At 41.9% G+C, this 19,914-nt stretch overlaps 1 protein-coding gene across 3 annotated transcripts in view; it reads right to left on the bottom strand.

Annotated features, from left to right (window-relative positions):
* Eprs1 (glutamyl-prolyl-tRNA synthetase 1) overlaps positions 1–19,914 on the bottom strand; it is a 68,729-nt gene that overhangs the window by 8,831 nt on the left and 39,984 nt on the right. For all 3 annotated transcript variants that reach the window (XM_029476049.2, XM_021177243.3, XM_085843621.1), the window contains 12 exons: positions 19,452–19,811; positions 13,540–13,773; positions 12,973–13,235; positions 10,496–10,547; positions 9,386–9,595; positions 8,968–9,040; positions 7,520–7,599; positions 7,207–7,308; positions 6,266–6,421; positions 4,823–5,020; positions 2,559–2,732; positions 707–867 (listed from right to left, as the gene is read on the bottom strand). In XM_029476049.2, the coding sequence (XP_029331909.1) occupies positions 707–867; positions 2,559–2,732; positions 4,823–5,020; positions 6,266–6,421; positions 7,207–7,308; positions 7,520–7,599; positions 8,968–9,040; positions 9,386–9,595; positions 10,496–10,547; positions 12,973–13,235; positions 13,540–13,773; positions 19,452–19,811 (2,063 nt within the window). The remainder of the gene's footprint in view (positions 1–706; positions 868–2,558; positions 2,733–4,822; positions 5,021–6,265; positions 6,422–7,206; positions 7,309–7,519; positions 7,600–8,967; positions 9,041–9,385; positions 9,596–10,495; positions 10,548–12,972; positions 13,236–13,539; positions 13,774–19,451; positions 19,812–19,914) is intronic.

Here is a 19,914-nt window from a genome sequence, read left to right as displayed (position 1 = left end):
TGTGTGCTATCTCTGTAAGAGGAAATCAGATTTCCTGGAACTGGCGTCACAGGCAGCTGTGTGGCCTCTGACACAGGATCTGGGAACTGAACCCAGGTCCAAAGTAAGCGCTCTTAACTGCTGAGGCATCAATCCCATTTATTTTTGTGGTGTGTGTGTGTGTGTCCATCCGTCCCCAAGAGGTCCAGACGCATTTCCAGACTCCCTTGGAGCTGTAGGTTACGGTAAGCTGTGAGCTGCTTGCTATGGCTGCTGGGAACCAAACTTAGGTCCTCTGCAGGAACAGTACCCACTGGGCTCTTAAGCACTGAGCCAGCTTTCCTACTATCACAGGGGAGCTTTTAACACTATGGCTGCTGGCTTCTCTGTAGGCCACTCTAAGCAGTATCTCAGGGAAAGTGCTGCTATTTACTCAAGCCTCCTGGGTTCTATCAGTCTGCACGGGCGATTAAGAACCCATGACTTAAACCCTCACATTGATGTTACAAAAGCCTGGTTTTTAAGTAAACCTGTTGGTTCAACAGACAGAGCACAGCTTCTCAGGGAACACGCATTTAAGAAAGTCTATTCCAAGTCCAATGTACCGAAAGAATAAGACATTAAGTGGCCCTGGGACTGGAAGGGAAGGCTGCAGTAATGCCCACTGTTTGTGTCTCCAGCATTAGTGAGAACTGAGAAAGGAGACACAGGGAACCTATAGAGATACCTTGTGAAAAGGTTCAGCTGGATGTCTTCCAAAACCTTTTCCAGTTTAGTCTCGGCCTCCTTTTCAGCAATTGTCAGTTTCTCTCCAGTATCTCGTCTGACTGCTACAAATTGACAGCTCTTCATATCACGTGGCCCCACCTCAAGTCTGACTGGAACTCCCTGTAAAACAAAACAGGCAGTTAAAAGCGCACATGTGTGTCTCAAGCTGCACGCAGACTACATCATGGCTTCATCTACTCTGACTCCCATTCCCTCACGAATGGCACGTGGGTAACAGAGACACCCTGAAACCAGACACCTCGGACACTGACGGGTCAGTCACTGCTACACCCCACACTCATTCCTAGTGAACCTGGACTCTGCCTGCAACTAGAGAACATATCAGAATCCCCTGCAGGGCTTGGTAAAGCCCTGCTTGCCAGGCCTCCCCTCAGATTCTTGCTGCTATAGGTTAAGGATTGCTCAGATTGCTGGCTTTGGGATAAAGTTTGAGGTTTCCATCAGGGAACTTGAGAAGTATCTACATGCCAGTTTAAGACTCCTACATATTCAAGTCGTATGCATTTTGATCTCTGAGGGGACTGAAGCCCTTCAGGTTTAAGGAGACCTTGCATTTGTAGGGTCTAGAACTCTATCTGAAAAACAGTAGGTCTTAAATTAAACCTGAGTGAAAGATCCTTTAAAACTGCTTCAGGTATACATACATACATACATACATACATACATACATACATATATATGTGTGTGTGTGTGTGTGTGTGTATCTTACAGCTGTTGAGCAGTACTCAAGTCGAAGTCAAAGGAAAATGTAAGAGAATGCCAGCAGGCCAACTTGACCCTCACAGCACAGAAGGGAGGAAAGGGAAGTGGGGGGATGCAGAAGTAGATGACATCATAAATTAATTTTGATTAAGCTAACAGCAAGTTTCTCTTTTAACATTGTGTACCCACACATAAACTGGCTTAAAGAAGTAGCTGCTGGTATCTTCCCTGAAGGTAAGGGAACCTGTGAAGAAGTATGACACACAGAGAAGCAGGGTCAACACTGGGACTAACCCCAGCACAGGGTGACCTTAGGAGCCATTTTAAAGAAAGATGATAAAACATTGGTGGCTTTGTAATGTGAGATGGTTGATTGTGAAAAACCCCAACATCTCAGCTACCACGTGAGGACATGTTCCACACTACTCCTATAATGTAAGTTGGTATATATTTATTTGACTCCTAACTTCCAGTCTAAGGTAAAAATCTCTATCATAGCTATTAAAAAAAAAAAAAAAGGTAAAATGCTAAATGTTTATAAAATAAAACTAAGAGTTTATATTACCTAATAATGAAGCTATGCAGTAAATGAAAATATATCAAAAACATGAAGCCAGAATTAGATAGGCTTTGTCTGCACAGAGTTGAAAACAACAAGTGGATGTGCGCCCAGGTGGTCTAGAAACCTGTGAGGACTCCATCCTCAGCAAAACCTCACTCCACCATCAACTGAATTCCAGATATAAGCATTGCAACATGCCCGCATGAGGCTTCCTTACTATAAACAAACACCGCAAGATCGTTTTACTCTAACATAAGAACCAGTTTCCACAACACTTTTAGGGAGACAAGGCACAGTGCTGTGTATTCAAAGACAGGCCAAGCACACACTAATGTGTTCACCCACCAAGCTATTCTCCTTGAACCACCACAGAAAGTAGTTTAGCAAACACAGACTCTAGAAACCCCGTTACACAGTATGAACTGTCCTCAGACTGAGTTTAAGTGAAGAACTTAGAAAGATGGATAAGGGAAGGTAACAGAAGTTTGCAGAGATCTAGAGCTACCCAAACAGGACTCCAGCGCACCTTGAGTTCCCAGTGATTGAACTTCCAGCCTGGGGAGTAGTTGTCTCGTAGATCGACTCGGACTCGGATGTTAGCACCAAGCAGCCGCCTTCTGTACTCATTGCATTTTGCCATCAGTGCCTCTCTGTCTTCTTCAGACAGGGCATTTGTGATTCCACAGGGAATGACTACCACCTAGAGTCCAGCCAAAGATATACCACATACACATAGTGACATCTACAATAACGAATCATCTAGATCCTATAATAATGAACCATACGGAAGTTAAAATCTGCCAATGATCTTTTAAATATATGTGATTTTACTACAATTAAAAACATGGTGCTGGAGAGATGGCTCAGTGGTTAAGAACACTTATTGCTCTTGCAGTATCTGGTTTGGTTCCCAGGACCCACACTGTGGCTCACAATCCTATGTAAGTAACTCCAGGGAGCCCAACTTCTCTTCTGACCTTTGAGTGTTCCAGCATACAATGTGATGCACAGACATATGCTTAGGCATGCATGTATGCACACATAGTAAGTTATATAAATAAATCTTTAAACAGAACAAAACAAAACAATTCCACAACAGGCAGCATCCTAGATACATCCAAAGCATACTACTAGCAGGAATTCCTAAACAGTGTACTGCTGGGCCACTATATAAGAACAAAACTATACCAACAAAAGCTATTAAATATTAAATAATATCCAACACCAAAGGGCTTAAAAAATCTAACTATACATAGTAACTTCTTGAAATGCTATACCCTACATTTTTTTTTCACCCTACATTGTTTTAAAAGCACTTTTTCTACAAAGACTCTTTCATGAGCTGTGTGGAAACCTGCAGTGTTACAGTGATGTCAGCGCTGAGCTGAGCATGAATGTTGTCCTTGCAGCACCACTGCCTGAGCACACGGTACAAGACAGCCACTTCCTCTCCATTCCATCCTCCTCTTCTGAGGCTGTGGCCTACCAGGCTCCTTCTTCTTCTCCCAGTGTGCAGGAAGCAATGCCCTTCCTTCCATGTCTCTCCTTTAGGGCAGCTGCTTTCTGTTGCTATGTTTGTTTGTGATGACTGCTGAGGTCACCTGACCTCGTGTGTTTGCAGCACCTCCAGTGGCATCTGAGAAGCACTGGAAGCTCCTTCCTCTCCTTTTTATCTCCTTTGGGAAGACTACAGATCTTCATCTCTGTCATTTTGGCTATATCTCCAAATTTCCACTCTCCTTTGAAAACATGGTCTTCCATCTCTCCAAATATTTCTTGGTAAAAGAGTTTAGGAGTTTAAGTCTATATCAAGAGAACAAGGGCATATTGTCCTATAGCTTGCTGGGGTCTCTCTGACTGAGACAGAATCTCACTATGAAGCCTTGACTGGCCTCTCTAAACTCAGCATATGGACCGGGCTGGACTAGAACTCAAGAGATCTTCCTGCCTCTATTAAATTAAAGATGTGTGCCACCATGTACCCAGTGTGACTAAAGGCACTGGATCCCCCTGAAGCTAGCATCAGAGGAGGCCGTCCACTGCTGCACGTGGGCACAGAGAACCGTGCCTGCGTCCTCTGCAAGAGCAGCTGTATGTTATCTTACCCACCAAGCCATTTCTCCAGGCCCAGGTCTTTTAGCCGTGACCACAGAAAGCTGGTACGAATGGCTTTCTAGTCTGGTTTGGAGGTTTAGTGCAGACATTTCCTTCTCAGGGATCCAGCACGAGCTGGTTTATTGCTAACACAATCCTCAGTCTGCTTTCCAATAACTGAATCTTATCACAAATGAATCTATGTGATTTCTAATCTGTCTCTAACATAGTTAAATATCACTTATTAATACTTTTAACCTACTATGTTTTAAGGAATTCTAAATAGTATCCAAAAATTATTTCTAAAGAAAGTTCTAGGGCTAGAGAGATGGCTCAGCAATTAAGAACATCTACATGGTAGTTCACAACTATCTCTAGTTCCATGGGATTTGACGCCCTCTTCTGACCTTGGTGGGCACCAAGGATGCATGTGGTCCTTAAACATACAAGCAGACAAAACATTCATACAGAAAATAAAATGATAAATCTAATGAAAAATTTAAAAGTTTTCAATGAAGTAATTTTTAAAATTCTTGAGACAATAAATAATACAAATGTACACATATTTTTACAATATAGTGGCCTAGGCTGAATTTTTTATTATTTCTGTAGCAGAGAAATCTACCCTTTCAAACTTCCTTTGTAAGCGTGGTCTATAATCTTACAAAAGAAATGATAAGCAGACACTTCCCTCACCTGGACAGACGCTACTCGGGGTGGAAGCACTAGGCCCATGTTGTCCCCATGGACCATGACCATCACACCGATGGTTCGTGTTGTCAGGCCCCAGGAGCACTGGTATGCAAACTGCTTTTCTCCTGGTGTCTTGGGATCTTCAAAAACTATTTCACACATTTTGGAGAAATTCTGGCCTAAATGGTGTGATGTTGCTCCCTAAAATAAGGAAACACAGGCTTTAATTTTATACACTTTGCCTTTGAAGATAATTACTACAAGAGCACATACTTTAGAATGTCACTACATGTACTGTTTAGCTAATTTTCTGACATTAATGCTTAAAATACAAGTAGGATTGACATGACAAGAGAGCAGGATGAGTTAAAAACCACCACGGTCCTGCTCCAGGAAGCCCCTTTCAGGAGTAACTGTATGCTAGACATTCCAGAGCTCATGCCTGGAACTGCTCTCCTCCACTGTTGTCTTCTCTCCTGCTCCTTCCCCTGGGTTTGAGGAAGGGTCTTACATAGCCCATATGGGTGTAGCACTCACTATGGAGCTGAGGGCAGCCTCAAATCCTTGATCCTCTTGCCTCCACCTGTAGGTGAGTCACACGTGCCACCATGATGCCCAGTTGAATGGGGCATTGGTAATTAAACCTAGGGCTCCATGGACATCAGAGAAGCATTGTGCTGCATCCCCAGAAATTATTTTTTATTCACCTTTAAAGTCAACATGAGGCAACCCACATACATTTTATAATGTTTAAATCAGGTTAACTTATCTCCAAAATCCATCATTTCTTTCTGTTTTTACAAAAAACAAAAACAAAACCAAAAACTTTCAAAATCCTTTCTTTGAGCATTTTAAAAAGCACAGACTGCATTACTCTTGATAGTCACCTTCGTATACACCAACAGGGCAGATTCCCCCTCAACCCCCAAAGACAGTGTCTTACTATGTAGCTCACACTGGCCACAGACCCAAGATCCCCAGAGAGCTGGGATTATAGGCGTCTGCTAGCATCATTAGTCACAGTTTAACGCTTTGTTCCCATGGAACTAAAATGTAATGCCTACTGAGCAACTCATATTCTCTCCAACATCCAAGTAAACACAATTCTATTATCAAGTTAGTTATATATAATCACTTTCTTAGAGTTCACATACAATTAAGATCATACAATAACACACACATTTCCAATTTCATCTATAGCTCTGCAAATGACAGAATTCATTCCTTTTATGGCTAAATATTCTGCGGTTTGTGGATTGTTTTTTACCAAGTGATGTCGCCACTGGGAGAGGTATTACTAGATCACACACTGGTGATTTTATTTTTAAAACCTTAATACCATTTTCTATACCGTTGTCCAAATACTAATAAAAGTGGCAAAAACTGCTGGAACTGCCATGGGCTGTGCTTACAGTCGCCGAGTAGTCACAGTACTTCCGGAAATACCTGAATGGCACGTCCGCTGGCAGATATAAAGGCTTCTATTGTGGTTGTATAGTCTCCTCCTGCAAACTTCTCCTTTTCGGTCTTTCTTCCTCTCACAACAGGAATGGCTAAGAGCTCTTCATATACTCGAGCATATAACTCAAGGATCTGTAAAACCTGTAACAACATTTACAGCATGCGTATTCACTGCAGGCCTGTCAATCTATACTGTCTCATTTGTATGTGAAAAAGCACTTCAAACAACCACCGTGTGGGAAGACTAAAGAAGCCAATGTGAGACTTAAGGAAGATATTCAACAAAACAGTAACCAGCTGCCTAACATGTAAGTGTCTATAAATTTGGAATGCAGGAAAAAAATACCTGAGCGATATACAGCAATCAGAGTAAAACACCTTAGAAAATAATCACATGACTGTAATTTTGCTACAACCTAAAGTCTGTTTATCATATAATTTTTTGTTTATTTGTTTGTTTTCTGTTTGGTTTTTTTTTTTTTTTTTTTTTGAGACAGGGTTTCTCTGTATAGCCCTGGCTGTCCTGGAACTCACTTTGTAGTCCAGGCTGGCCTCGAACTCAGAAATCCGCCTGCCTCTGCCTCCCGAGTGCTGGGATTAAAGGCGTGCGCCACCATGCCCAACTATAAAAATTTAAAGTAGTAAATTTACTAGTAAAATTTCAATAAGCAATGTTTTGTTGGTATTTTTGTTTGTCTGGCCCTGACTGTACTGGACTTGCTTTGTAGACCACAGAGCTCCTCCTGCCTCTGCCTCCTGAGTGCTGGGATTAAAGGAGTGTACCGCCACACCCGGCACCATAAACAGCTTTTTAAATTTGTTTGCTCTTGAATAAACTTTCTTTTCAAACAGGTTTTACATAGCATAAGCCATACAATAAAAAAGCAGGGCCTGCAGACAGGAGCATAGCAGAGGACCGTTCCTACCTCATCAGCTGCTTCCTCAAAGGTGGCAAAGGCGCTGTGCCCCTCCTGCCACAGGAACTCCCGAGTTCGGAGGAAAGGCTGTGGGTGTTTGAACTCCCAGCGCTGCAAGATGAGAGGACAAAGCTAGTCAGCACAGGAAATAGTGTTTTTATTAGCAACTTTACATGATGAATAATCAAAAATAATTATTGTGATCCAAAATACTTCAAAAATTGCTTTCATGGTCGGACCAACCAAAGAAAGTATGCTCTACAAAGCCACAAATCCTGAGAAGAACAGTGACAAATGAAGTATGCGTGTGTGCAGCACCTACCACCACATTGCACCACTGGTTGAGCCTGACGGGCAGGTCTCTGTGGGACTGCACCCATTTAGCATATGCAGGATACATCACTGAAAGTAAAGAAAACAGAGACATCTATGATTTGATTTCTTCCTGAAGGCTGACAAGAGGTAAATTCACAATATAAACTAATATGGATTAAAGTGTGTCTGATTCATTATCTGTGATGGCTCACTGAATGGCATTCCTTACTTCATAAACCACATAACCCTGAAGATACACAAATCTACCTAACGTGCTCATGCTCTGTGTGCCTCACCTCTCTGTCTGTAAGAGTTGGTTACCGTACCATCTACTTGGGTGAATACCAGGAATGCTGTGTTCCATGTAAAACTGTTCATTCTTCATACTGTTTAAGCCTCTCTTTGGCTCACAAATATCTTCAAATTTAAAGATGTTAATGTTAGTACTGAATTCAGCTATGTATCAGAATCAGAATTGTAGTTAGATCCATCCAATGAAGCAAACGCTTGCCATGAACTATGACTGACTTGTGCCAGCAGTAAAACAAAACTGCTAATTTGGTATAAGAAGACAACAACAACAAAAAACTGGAGTCAAAATAATTTCAAAGATGCAAATAGAAAACCAGCACAAGTGTGAGCAGAGAAGCACACTAGCAAAGGCAGCTCACCACGCCAGCGATCCAAAGCCTCAGACCCCACAGACGCTCCAGCTGATGCAGGAAAGCGCTCTAAAAACCCCAGGGAAGCTGCACTGCTGGTGCACACCTTTAATCCCAGTACTTGGGAATGGGGTATCTGTGAGTTCAAGGTTAGCCTGACCAAAATACCAGGTTTCAGTCAGCTAGAGTTGGATGCAAGACCCTGCCTCAAAAACAAAACTCTACAATTACAACTCTACACTCAAAAACAAAGCAACAAAAAACTCTACAGGAATAGAAATCTAAATGAACAACGACATTACTTGCAATTTTATAGTCAATCCCAAGAATAATTCAATACATTTCCCTCTGAAAAGTTGTAACACTGAGCAAAAGCAGATGATGAGGTTTAAAACAGAAAAACCCCCGTTAGTCATGGAAGCCATCCAGTAACTTGCCAAAATGGCAAACTCCAAGGGAAAGAGGAGAGGAACAGCTGTGTTCTCTTTAGGAAACACAGCACTGTCCCTTTGGCCACATACATTTGAAGCTGGAGTCCAATCCCTATGAACTCACAGCTTAACTAACATATAAAAAGAAAACCTAACATATAAGGTTCCTTTAAGAAGACAGACAGACTTACATCCTACTGATAAAGAACTCTGTGATTACACGGCTTAACATATAACATGTCTAAGATGTAGACTTCATTCTGTTTCACCAGAAAGGAGTCTATGCATCAGAAACACTGAGACTCAGCTCTATCTAACCACAGCTCATCGAGCTTTCTCCTGAGCTCCAGGCCCACTCTCACCTGTTTCACTAGTAGGACGAATGGCAATTGGCTCCGCCAACTCTGTTTTTCCTGATCTTGTAACCCAAGCAACCTAGGAAGTTAGAAACCATTGATGACACAGTTTTAATGTTGTTTTTGAAGAACGTAAGTACACATCAACTTTTTTAGGTTTACTCATCAACTAAAGAAAGTTCAAATTCTTGCTGCTGTTACTATAAGGAAATGGGCAACCATCCAGTCAGAGGACATGAATAGCAACCAAACTTGCTATAAGGGTAGAAGAAATAGGACTTTATTTTTAAAATAACAAGGAAAAAAAAAGGAAAAAAGGAAAAAAGAAAAAGAAAAAAAGGAGTAGCCCGGCCTTTCTCTTAGTTGGTTACTAAGCCCTACTGGAGATGTACTCTTGAGTTTATAAGGAACACCTGCCGTGTACCTCAGGAGCGAAGTCTTCGATGTGATTCTTCTCTTTCTCTAACGCAGCCTGAGACACAAATATGGGGAAGTAGCAGTTCTCAACACCGAGCTTCTTGATCTCAGCATCAAAGAAGTCCTTAATGGATTCCCAGATGGAGTACGACCAGGGACGGAGAATATAGCAGCCACTCACATCATAGTATTCAATCATCTCGGACTTTGTGATGACCTTTTAAAGAGAAAAGGCTTGGATACTGAACCAGTATCTACTGCAAAGGCAAGAGCATGTGGCAATCAAAGTTCCTACCTAGAAATGGCACACACCTCATTTATTTGTTTGTTTGTATGCGTCTTTCAAAACAGGGCTCCACTGGGTAGCTCTGGTTGTCCTGGAACTCACTCTTAGACTAGGATAGTTTCTTACAGGTTACACCATTATGCTCAGCTTGGAAACACTCTCCCTAATGTGGAGGGAAGCCAGACTTTCTTACATGGACAGACCTCGCATAACAGAGGACTCTAAGTCTGCAGACTTATCACTGAGCTACATCCTCAGCCTACTTTTATTTTTATTTTTTAAGACAGTTTCACTATGTAGGCCAGCTAACCTGGAACTCAAATTCTCTTGCTATCATCTTCCAAGTATTGGGGTGCCATGAGTGTGCCACCACATCTGATACACGATAGCTACTGTAATGGGCATCATGGGAGATGCACAGGAATAGGTAAGGTGTCTGCCTTACACACAGGAAGACTGGTCCTGAGACCCCTAAAATGTCAGGCATGGTGGAGTGAGAGGTGCACTTGTACTTTCAATGCTGGGGAAAGAAGAAGAGACAAAAGGGTCTCTGGGGTACAGATTGCCTAGCCTGATTGGTGAGCCCAGGCCAAAGAGAGATCTGTCTCTAAGGAGGTGAACAGCTTTTCTGAAGGTAAACTGAAGTTGTCTTCTGGCCTCCACATGTGCACATACACACATAAATGCATATTCTTGAACACACACATGCACAGGCTCAGGAGGGATCAGAGTTTATGACTACCTTTCTCCCTAGACTTTAGAATCTAAACACAAAGCCAAACTAGAGAATTGAGAAACGCTAACATAAAAGCCAACTGAAGGCATACTCACTTGAGAGTACCATTCGGCAAGATTTTCTTCTTTTTTTGCTTCAAGACCCAATCTGCAGACATGCAAAAGGAAACAAGAATCCTTTATTTGGCAACTGCTCTTATGCTGAAAATACTGAGACCAAGTAATCTAAAGACCAGAACTTATTTTATTTGGTCTTGGTGTTGCCTGGTGCCAGCATCTGTGGGTGGTGAGGGCCCTCTAGAGGCATATCTTGGGTTGGACATGAGAGGACACAGCAAGACATGAGAAAGCTGCTGCTGGTGACTGCTCTAAAGCCATTTAACACCATCACACGATCCCATTCTTTCAACTTCAACTTACTTAATTCCTCTCTGAAAGGTTCCACCATTAGATGCTAGTCTCTCTAAGAACTAGGGGACCAAGTGCATATGGACTTTGGGAATACACTCAGACCACAGCAGGCTAAACTGAAAATAAGACTATAAGCTCAAAATAGGGGAGTTTTCTTAATTTTCAGTCATTTATTTGCATCTTTTACATTCATTTCCATAATAATGTTTTAAATCTAGAAACAATTTAATTTTTGTTTTTTAACACAGGGAGGGTTTCACTGCTTAGTCCCTGTTTGGCTATAACTTGATGTGCACATCAGATTGGCCCAAAGTTATAGCAGTCTTCCTGCCCGTCTCAGGAGTACTGAGATCATGGGCAAGTGGGAGCATTAAAACAGCTCTTCAGAAGTTGGGCAGACATTGTCCATGAAAACTGCCAAGGCCAACCTGTTAGAACTATGATTTTTAAAAGAAGACTTTTATTTATTTTTTAAGCAAATTCTTTTTCAGTTAAAATATATTTGGTAAAGACAAAGTCTATTCACGTATATTCGCTATGAAAAAACTTTTGCCAATCTCAACAGAGGTGATAGTAACAGCTAAAAAGATCAGTGTCTCACTGAAATTAAATGCAAAAAGTAATAACAACAGCAGTCACCCACTAAACACGCACAAATAAATATTCACATGTAAGTGAATATGCACTTATATTTTATGCTATACTATACAGAAGATGCAGAGGTGGATATCTGTAAAAACAAGTGACATTTAAATTAAACAAACAAACAAACAAACAAACCCAAGAAAACCCCAACTAATCCAGCACCAGAGCTGGGGTTGGGAGTAGAATACTTGCCTAGAAGTGAAAGACCCTTTCTTTGGTCCTAGATTTCCTACCCACCCCTCAATTCCTGTTCCAGACAGTACTTCTTTCGGCAAAGCCTCAACCTTAGTTGGGCACGGGGTATGCTCATTTATAATCGCAAAAGCAATGATGAGGCAGAAAGACTGAGTTCAAGGCAGGCCTGAGCTACATAGAAAGCTTGGTTCTAACTCTTGCCAACTATTCTATACTGTTACTGAGCTGAGTCAATACACAAAACCAGGAGTAGATTCTGTGTCCAATAAGGAGACGGTACATGAACATGGGAGGTAGCTAAATTTAATCTATAGCTAAAAAAAAAATCTAAAATCCAAACCACCTCAGTAATAGCATTAAACTATTTCCAAAGAAGCCATGACAGGAAGCCTGTCACACTGTTCACACAGACAGAAAAACACTGAAAAAGGACATACATTCCACTGTCTGGTTTCTAAACCAGCTATTTTATATTTAAACTGCCAACTTCAAAATCGTCTTGGGAACAAAACTCTTACTCATTTCTTATGAAAAACATCTGCTTGAGAAGAAAAAACACACAAAGCAATGTGTCTTCAAGCTGCTGCTGAAAGGAATATTTATGTTTATTTACAGCTATTCTCTCAGGAGACACACACCACACTAGTACTAGTTTCGGGTATCGCAGTGTATCTGGGACTGTAATAGCTCCAGGCTTCAGAGCTTTCTGCACTCTGCACCGTTTGTTTAGGCGCAGGAGCTGAGAATCCCATGTGGACTCAGGTATTTAAAGTCGGGTTCTTACTTGGTAAACTGTTTAGGAAGGACTAGGACGTGTGTCGTCACTGGGTTTGGGCTCTGAGATTTCAAAAGCCCATGGTAGGCACAGTCTGTTTCTCCTTCTGCCTGCAGATCAAGAAGTAAGTGCTCAGCTCCTGCTGCTCTGCTCCAGTGCCTGCCTGGCACCTGCCGCCATGTTCCCTGCCAAGATGGTCATGAGCTCGAATGCTCTGAAACCATAAGCCCTAACTAACTCCTTCTTCTGTTAGCTGCTCCGGTCATGCTATCTCTCCACAACAACGGAACAGCTAAGACAGATACTCAACCGGTGACAGTGGTGAGCGATTCATTTCCCTGGTGGGAAACAACAGGTGGAAAGCTATAGTGACTTCTAAGTCTAAGGTGAGCAGGCGACGTGCTGCCTATTTTTAACATCAAATAAAAGTTATCTGCTGACAATGTAATACGAGCATTCTGTCTTGATGATACTAAACCAACATTTGCAAATTTTAAAAACAAAAATCTCTTTAGAACTGAAGTCATTCAAAAACACGTTTCAGCACCTGGTCTGTTTCTTAGGCCCCTGCCCTTCTCCTGCTCCACCTGATGACAGCCCACCGCCTTGGCTTTTGGAAGAGTCTTTCCCTTGGCCATCATTTTGTTTCTGAGGCTTGTTCTGCTTTTCAGATTTATTTTCTTTTTCTTTCTTCTTCTTATCTTTGTCTTCTGCCCCAGTAGCAGCCACAGGCTTATACTCGATTCCTGTCAGCGACTTGTACTGTGCCTTCAGCTGAAGAAGTTCTTGTACCGCTGAATCCACTTGATCCTGCAGTGTAACAAAGGGGGACAAAGGAGGACATCAGGCAGCACAAGTTACAGTCCTGGCGGATGTTAACAAATGCCACACCCATATTTACGAGGTTAATGAACAATTAGTTAATGGCAACAGTTTGTAGACACAATAGGTTAAAATGCACTAAGAAAATAAGTGAAAGGTTATAAAAGAGACAAAATGAGCCTAGAGTACAGAAAACAGATGATCTATGCAGTGTGCTCACTGTCTTAATAGCAGTCACTAGATACACATGGCTATGTAGAAAACAGGACCACAAAGGAAACCCCACACTGACCTTAGAGGCCTTTTCAGCTTTCAGTTTTCGAACTACTTCTCCTTGACAAGCCACTCTGTCAAACAGCACTTTGGCTTCTGGTTTCTCTGCTCCAGCAGGCTCAGCATTACTGACAGGATTTGAATGTGAGTTCTGAGATGCTGGGGGCTGGCCAGGTACATACTCCTTCCCAGTTTTTTCTTTATACTCAGCTTTCAGGGACAGTAAACATTCTACAGCTTCAGTTACTTTAGCCTGAAAAAAAAAAGAGGAAGAGAAGTATCTCAGAACATCTATGAATATTTCAATGTCATTTCAAAGAATTTAATCATATCAAAATATACTTAGCCATCTATATCCAGAGAACAAGTACTCAAAGATGAAAATTATTTGAAAACAAACAATTGTATCATAATACAAACCCCCACCAAAAAAAGTGGGTAGGGAAAGAAAATAACTTAGACTAGTGAGTTCTTTATAAAAGCCTCTCAAAGGTTCAGCTGAGCAAACTCTATCTTCTGTATTAAAAGCTGCATGTGGCAAACACTGCTCTATTCTGAAAATGTACAGGCGCCTCATTATCACTTCCTAAGCAGGACAACTGTGTATAGCGTGTTAGCTATTGTAAGGAATCCAGAGAGGATTTTCAGCACACAAATACATGGAAGGATATGAGCAGATAACATGGAAATACCATGCTAAGAGCTCTGTGCACTCTCTAGTTTTGTTATCTGATGAAGGTCTGAAATCACTCTTACAGACCACTTTCAAAACTTAAAAAGAAATAAAGTATGATGAAGTCTCAACTTACATGCATACCTGAAAATTTCAATATCTGATAATTCAACATAGAAGAAATGACATCCTCATCAAGGAGATACTTGACACTCTACGACAGAAGACAGACAGCAGCACAGGGGAAGGACAAGCAGGATGTCCCACCTCAAGCTACCACCACAAACTAACATCTGATGGAGAACCTCAAGACATCAACCAAACAGTGAAGAAATAGTGCCTCCCTGTTCAGCGCTATGCCTCTCAACTTTCACGGATACAGCACAGCACTGCATAGACTAACAGAATAATAAATGCCACAGGAGCCAAGGAATACAGTTAAGACTGGCTCACAGCCCAGTCATGCAGGAGCAGTACTGCAGCAGCCGCAAGGACCCTGCATCCAGAAGATGGCAGTACACTTCTCGGGCTACTCTGTTTTTTTCCCTACAAACTTTACACTCTGTGATCCCAGGAACAATCAAGTAGGAGTAAATGCACAGAAAGAATCTAGGAGAGCTGGTGCTGACAGTCTAATTCCAGTCTGTGGAAACTGAGGCAGAGCAATCCTGAGTCCAAGACTAGCCTTGGGCTATACAGTGTAACCATGACCCAGGAAAAAAGGGTTAGGGGTGTGGGTGAACAGGGAAGATCAGGGAAGGCTGCGTGTACTCCCAACCTGACCATTATTGCCATCACTTCAGAATTACAGTTATTTCCCAATAGAATTCCTTTCTTTAGAAAAATGTCACAGTTAAAGAAGGAATGAGAACAGGAGGGGAATCCATGGTTGGAGAAATGAAGAAGGAAATGGAAGGAAAGGCAGGGAAAAGGAAGGCAAGGTTACACTGTCAGCTAAAAGAATGAAAAGGTGTGCCGGGCAGTAGTGGCGCACGCCTTTAATCCCAGCACTCGGGAGGCAGAGGCAGGCGGATTTCTGAGTTCGAGGCCAGCCTGGTCTACAGAGTGAGTTCCAGGATAGCCAGAGCTATACAGAAAAACCCTGTCTCAAAAAAACAAAAAAAAGAATGAAAATGTGAAGAAGAAGAAAAAAAAGGACACCCTTGTAAATATGTCTACAATATACTTTTTGAAAGAAGTTCCAATAACCCAAGTTGACCCAAGAGAGAACTGACTCCCACAGCTGTGTCTGATCACTTATAGAACACACTCGTACTCACACATACACACTCACACATACTCTCTTTCTCTAGTACTCTTTAATAATAACATTAAAATAAAGTTTAAACATTCACTTCAGTTTGAAGTTAAATGGTACAGTTTCTTAAGGAAAAATTTCTGTTTGACAATTAGAAATATTATAGAAAAGAAGATTAAGGTAAATAATCTATTATATTATTGAATGAGATACTCTACCAAGATTATATGTATAATTATCACCATGAAATTTTCCCTGATGACTTAGAAAACAGCTGTAAAAGTTTCTGAGGAAAACTAGAATTACTAACAAAAAGCTTTATCACTTCAAGTCAAATTTGGGCTACGCCAGATGCCATGCTAAGTGTCCTACAAGGAACATAATCCTCATTCTCACCTACAGGTCATCTAGATAGGCAGGCAGTAATCATGTCTCGAAATCCTGACTACAGAGTTCACAGCATCGTCAGCTCATCAACACTGGTGTGAATGTGCTCAGGGCTCACCACTCACATTCCAGCCACAGTAAGCTCCAGCTTTGGTAAGTCCCCATCTCAAAAAGTGAGGTAGACAGAGATACAGGAGCAACATCTAGCACCTTCACACACACAAACACTGTGTATGAACATGCGTATTATGTATTATTTGGGTGTCCCTGGCAGTGTATAATATAAAGAATGTGGAAAGCAGCCTTTTAACTTGTTTCTAGACTAAGAAGAAGCTGCTGAGTGACACTGTATGATGTACGTACTTCCAGAGCTACTAGACGTTAAGTTCGTAATGGGCAAAGATTGTTTTGAGCTTATGAAATACAACTACACAAATAAAATTCTAGATAGTCATTGATGTGGACAAATGATGACATAAATAACACACACAAAATTTCTCTGAATGTTTCAGGCTGAATCTAAGTTATTCAAAAATGATCTTAAAATTTTAATTCAAGACTGGGAGAAAATGGAAAAAAATAGAAGCCCTCATCTCTGCTCATTTAGAATTTAAATATGTGAAGTGCTATTTCTGCAGCAGCCACCAGGTGGAAGCAGTTCAACATGGAGAATGGTGGGACCATCAAAAAGAGAAATCTAGTTCCCCTAGCTATTAAATGCTGAGAACTTTTCAAAACAGCTAAAACGTCGTTTTTTTTTTTTTTTTTTTCCTCTAAAAAACTTCACCTCTTCTCTTTAGCACACAATAACCACACGCATTCATAAGAAACAACTCCCCAGAGCAGAGGTTTCAACTTGGTGGGGAGGAGCCAATGCCAATCACAACCAGCAATGTTTCTGCTGAAAGAGTGGGGATGGTAAAGCCTGTGGCCTGTGTTTAGAAGATACTGAAATTAGCAAATTCAAAGGTCACAGGATTAAAAAAAAATACTATCTTCTAATTAGAAATCTGTTTATTTGAATTAGTAAACTCCATAAGAAATATCTCCAAAGAAGTCATGACTCCACCAGTTAGAACAGCAGGGCAGAGCCCAATTAGTTTGCTAAACCCTCTGCTCCTGGGCAGGAGTCAGGCTCTGTGAGTCTCCACTTCAACTTCCTAACTCCACAGCGTGGAATAGACAGAGACAGCACAGACTACTGACTGTGGCTAGCAGTGTTCCATTAACATTTCATACTTTGCTAAACTGGGCTGTAGAATCTAAAGTTTAGTGCTTCATATGCCTTCGCCATTTATGGTTACTGTCTAAATTATTCAGAAACTACATAATGAATGAATGTAATTTTTTAAAAAAAATTAGAAATAGCTCTCTCTGCCTCTGTTGGACCTGGAAGGCTCAGGCATTGCAGGGCCGTGCAGAATAACAGAGTTCACGGCCTGTACCTGCCTCTGGAATGCTGACTCCCCTTGGCCCTTGCTCTTCCATCCCCTGGGCCTTACATCCCACCCCTCCCTAACCCTTTCCCATTCTGTTCCCCAAACCACGAGTTCCCTCAGCAAGTCCAGCAACCACATCACTGGTGCCAAGAACAAACATCCACGTGGATAAGATCTCACAGGCAAGTTTAGTGGCCAGTTTAAAAACCTGTGCTATCTTCAGGGCCACTCAAAGGATGGGTGAGTCACATGATTCTGTTCTGTGACTGGCTTTAGTGGCTGATGACATGTCTCAAAACACTTTTGACTAGAGGAACTAAGAACATCTGCCATACAAACAAACAACAAGACCAAACCCAGAGCCAGACATGGTGGCTCTCTTCAATCCTTGGGCCAGCAGCAACACCACCTGAACAATTATTTGGGCACAACTAAAATACCGTGAGGGTTACTCTTCACTGCCAATTTAACTGCATTTAGAATCACCTAGGAGACACAGCTTTGGATGTCTGTAGGGTGTTTGAAGAGAGGATAAACTGAAGGATATGAATGCTGAGATGGGTGCCACCATCCCAGCGGCTGGGGGTCCAGAATAAATGAAGGACAGAATGCCAGGCCAGTGCCTGTATCTCCTTTCTTTGCTTCAAGCCCATGAAGAAAGTGAATAAATTCCATCAGCAGATCCGTGAGACACTCTTGCCTGTCCTGATCTATGGTGGACTGCATGCCTGACTTGTGAGTGAGGACAGCCTTTCCCCCATGGATTGCCTGTCAGGTTATTTGGTCAGAGATGAGAAACACAGTAATACAAAAGGCAGGATGTCGCTCTGCATACCATGGGTTTCCTTTAGCATAGAGAAGAGAGGCCATGGTCCTCGTGTTTTAACAAGACTTCTAAAACTTCTAATGCACAAAGAGCAAGAATCTCAGTTCCACAGTCAGTACAGCCTTTTGAGAACTCTGTCATCTGTAAAAGGCTTCTATTACTTCAGAACTGAGTGAGTGAGTGAGGGAGAGACAGAGACAGAGAGAGAGAGAGAGAGAGAGAGAGATGCTGGGGGTCATTCCAAGCTTCATGCCTATTAAACAGTCTCTAAACTGAGTGATACCTCTAGGTGTCATGGCTCATACCTTTAGTCCCATCAGTCTGGAAGCAGAGGCGGATGAATCTCTGCGAGTTCAAGGCCAGCCTATCTATTTAATAAGTTCTAGGACAGCCAGGGTACACACAGAGACCTTATTTAAACAAAAAAGTTTTTGAGCTATACTCCAGCCTACAAGGAGTATTTTAAATACCCTTATGAAGTGCCTTCTTCACAGAAGTGGATGCTCACAGTCAGCTATTGGATGGATCACAGGGCCCCCAATGGAGGAGCTAGAGAAAGTACCCAAGGAGCTAAAGGGATCTGCAAACCTATAGGTGGAACAACAATAGGAACTAACCAGTACCCCCCGGAGCTCGTGTCTCTAGCTGCATATGTATCGGCCATCACTGGAAAGAGAGGCCCACTGGACTTGCAAACTTTATATGCCTCAGTACAGGGGAACGCCAGGGCCAAAAAGTGGGAGTGGGTGGGAGGGTATGGGGGACTTTTGGGATAGAATTGGAAATGTAAATGAGGAAAATACCTAATAAAAAGTATTAAAAAAAAAAAAATAAGAAGCGCCTTCTTCCCTCCGCATTACTCTGGGCTGTAAATCCATCTCATAACCACTCAAGGTGTCACACAGGTCACACTCACATCACAATGTCCCTCACCCCTATGAACTGTGAGGGCTTTTTTTAAACACTTAAATGTTTTTCCATTTTAAAAAGATTTTTCTATTAATTGTTTGTTTGTATGTGTAAGAGTATGTATATATGTATGTATGTATGTCTCCATCTATCTATGGACAGGTCTGCGCACGAGTGCAGCTGCACACTGAGACTGCAACACTGGGTCTGCCTGGAGCTGGATAGAAGAAGAGTTGTAAAAGGCTTGACATGGGGACTGGAGGACAAATTTAGCTCTTCTGCAAAAGCAGTATGCATACTTATGACCTGAGTCATTCTGCAGCCTCAGGCAGTAATAAATGATGATTTCTAGCTCAAAAGTATTTAAGCAGGGAGCCTAGAGTCTGCTTCATGGGAGAAGGGCTTGCTCATGCCGCACGTGTGACTCCAGCACACTGACCTTAGGAGCCTTTTCCGCTTTCAGCTTTCGGACCACCTCCCCTTGGGCAGCGACTTTATTGTATAAAGATGTACTTTCCACAGTGTTTGATGATGACTTTGTAGAAACAGTCTGTACTGCTGTAGCAGAGGGGTTCCCAGGTTTATACTCCTGCCCAGTTTTCTCTTTATATTCAGCTTTCAAAGTCAAAAGCTGCTTCACAGCTGCGTCTATTTCTTCCTTTGGTGCTTTCTTGGCTTTCAATTCACGAACCACATCCCCCTGCACCGCCACTCTGCTGTAGAGGACGGAGGAATCCTCAGCTGTAGCACAAGTAGAACTCACAGCAGGTGCTGGTTTTTCTTTAGGAGCAGAGCTTGTCTACCAATGCAGAAAGCCAAAAGTAAAGTATTAATTCATGTTAAACATCTTTACAAGCTTATATAAAACTTACTATTTCATCATAGTTAATAAAACTTTTAAT

Source organism: Mus caroli, unplaced genomic scaffold, assembly GCF_978045245.1.
Source record: "Mus caroli unplaced genomic scaffold, Mus_caroli_1 scaffold_1, whole genome shotgun sequence".
NCBI classification, from domain to species: Eukaryota; Metazoa; Chordata; class Mammalia; order Rodentia; family Muridae; genus Mus; species Mus caroli.
Note: the sequence above shows the minus strand (reverse complement) of the source record. Positions and strands in the feature narration are given on the sequence as shown.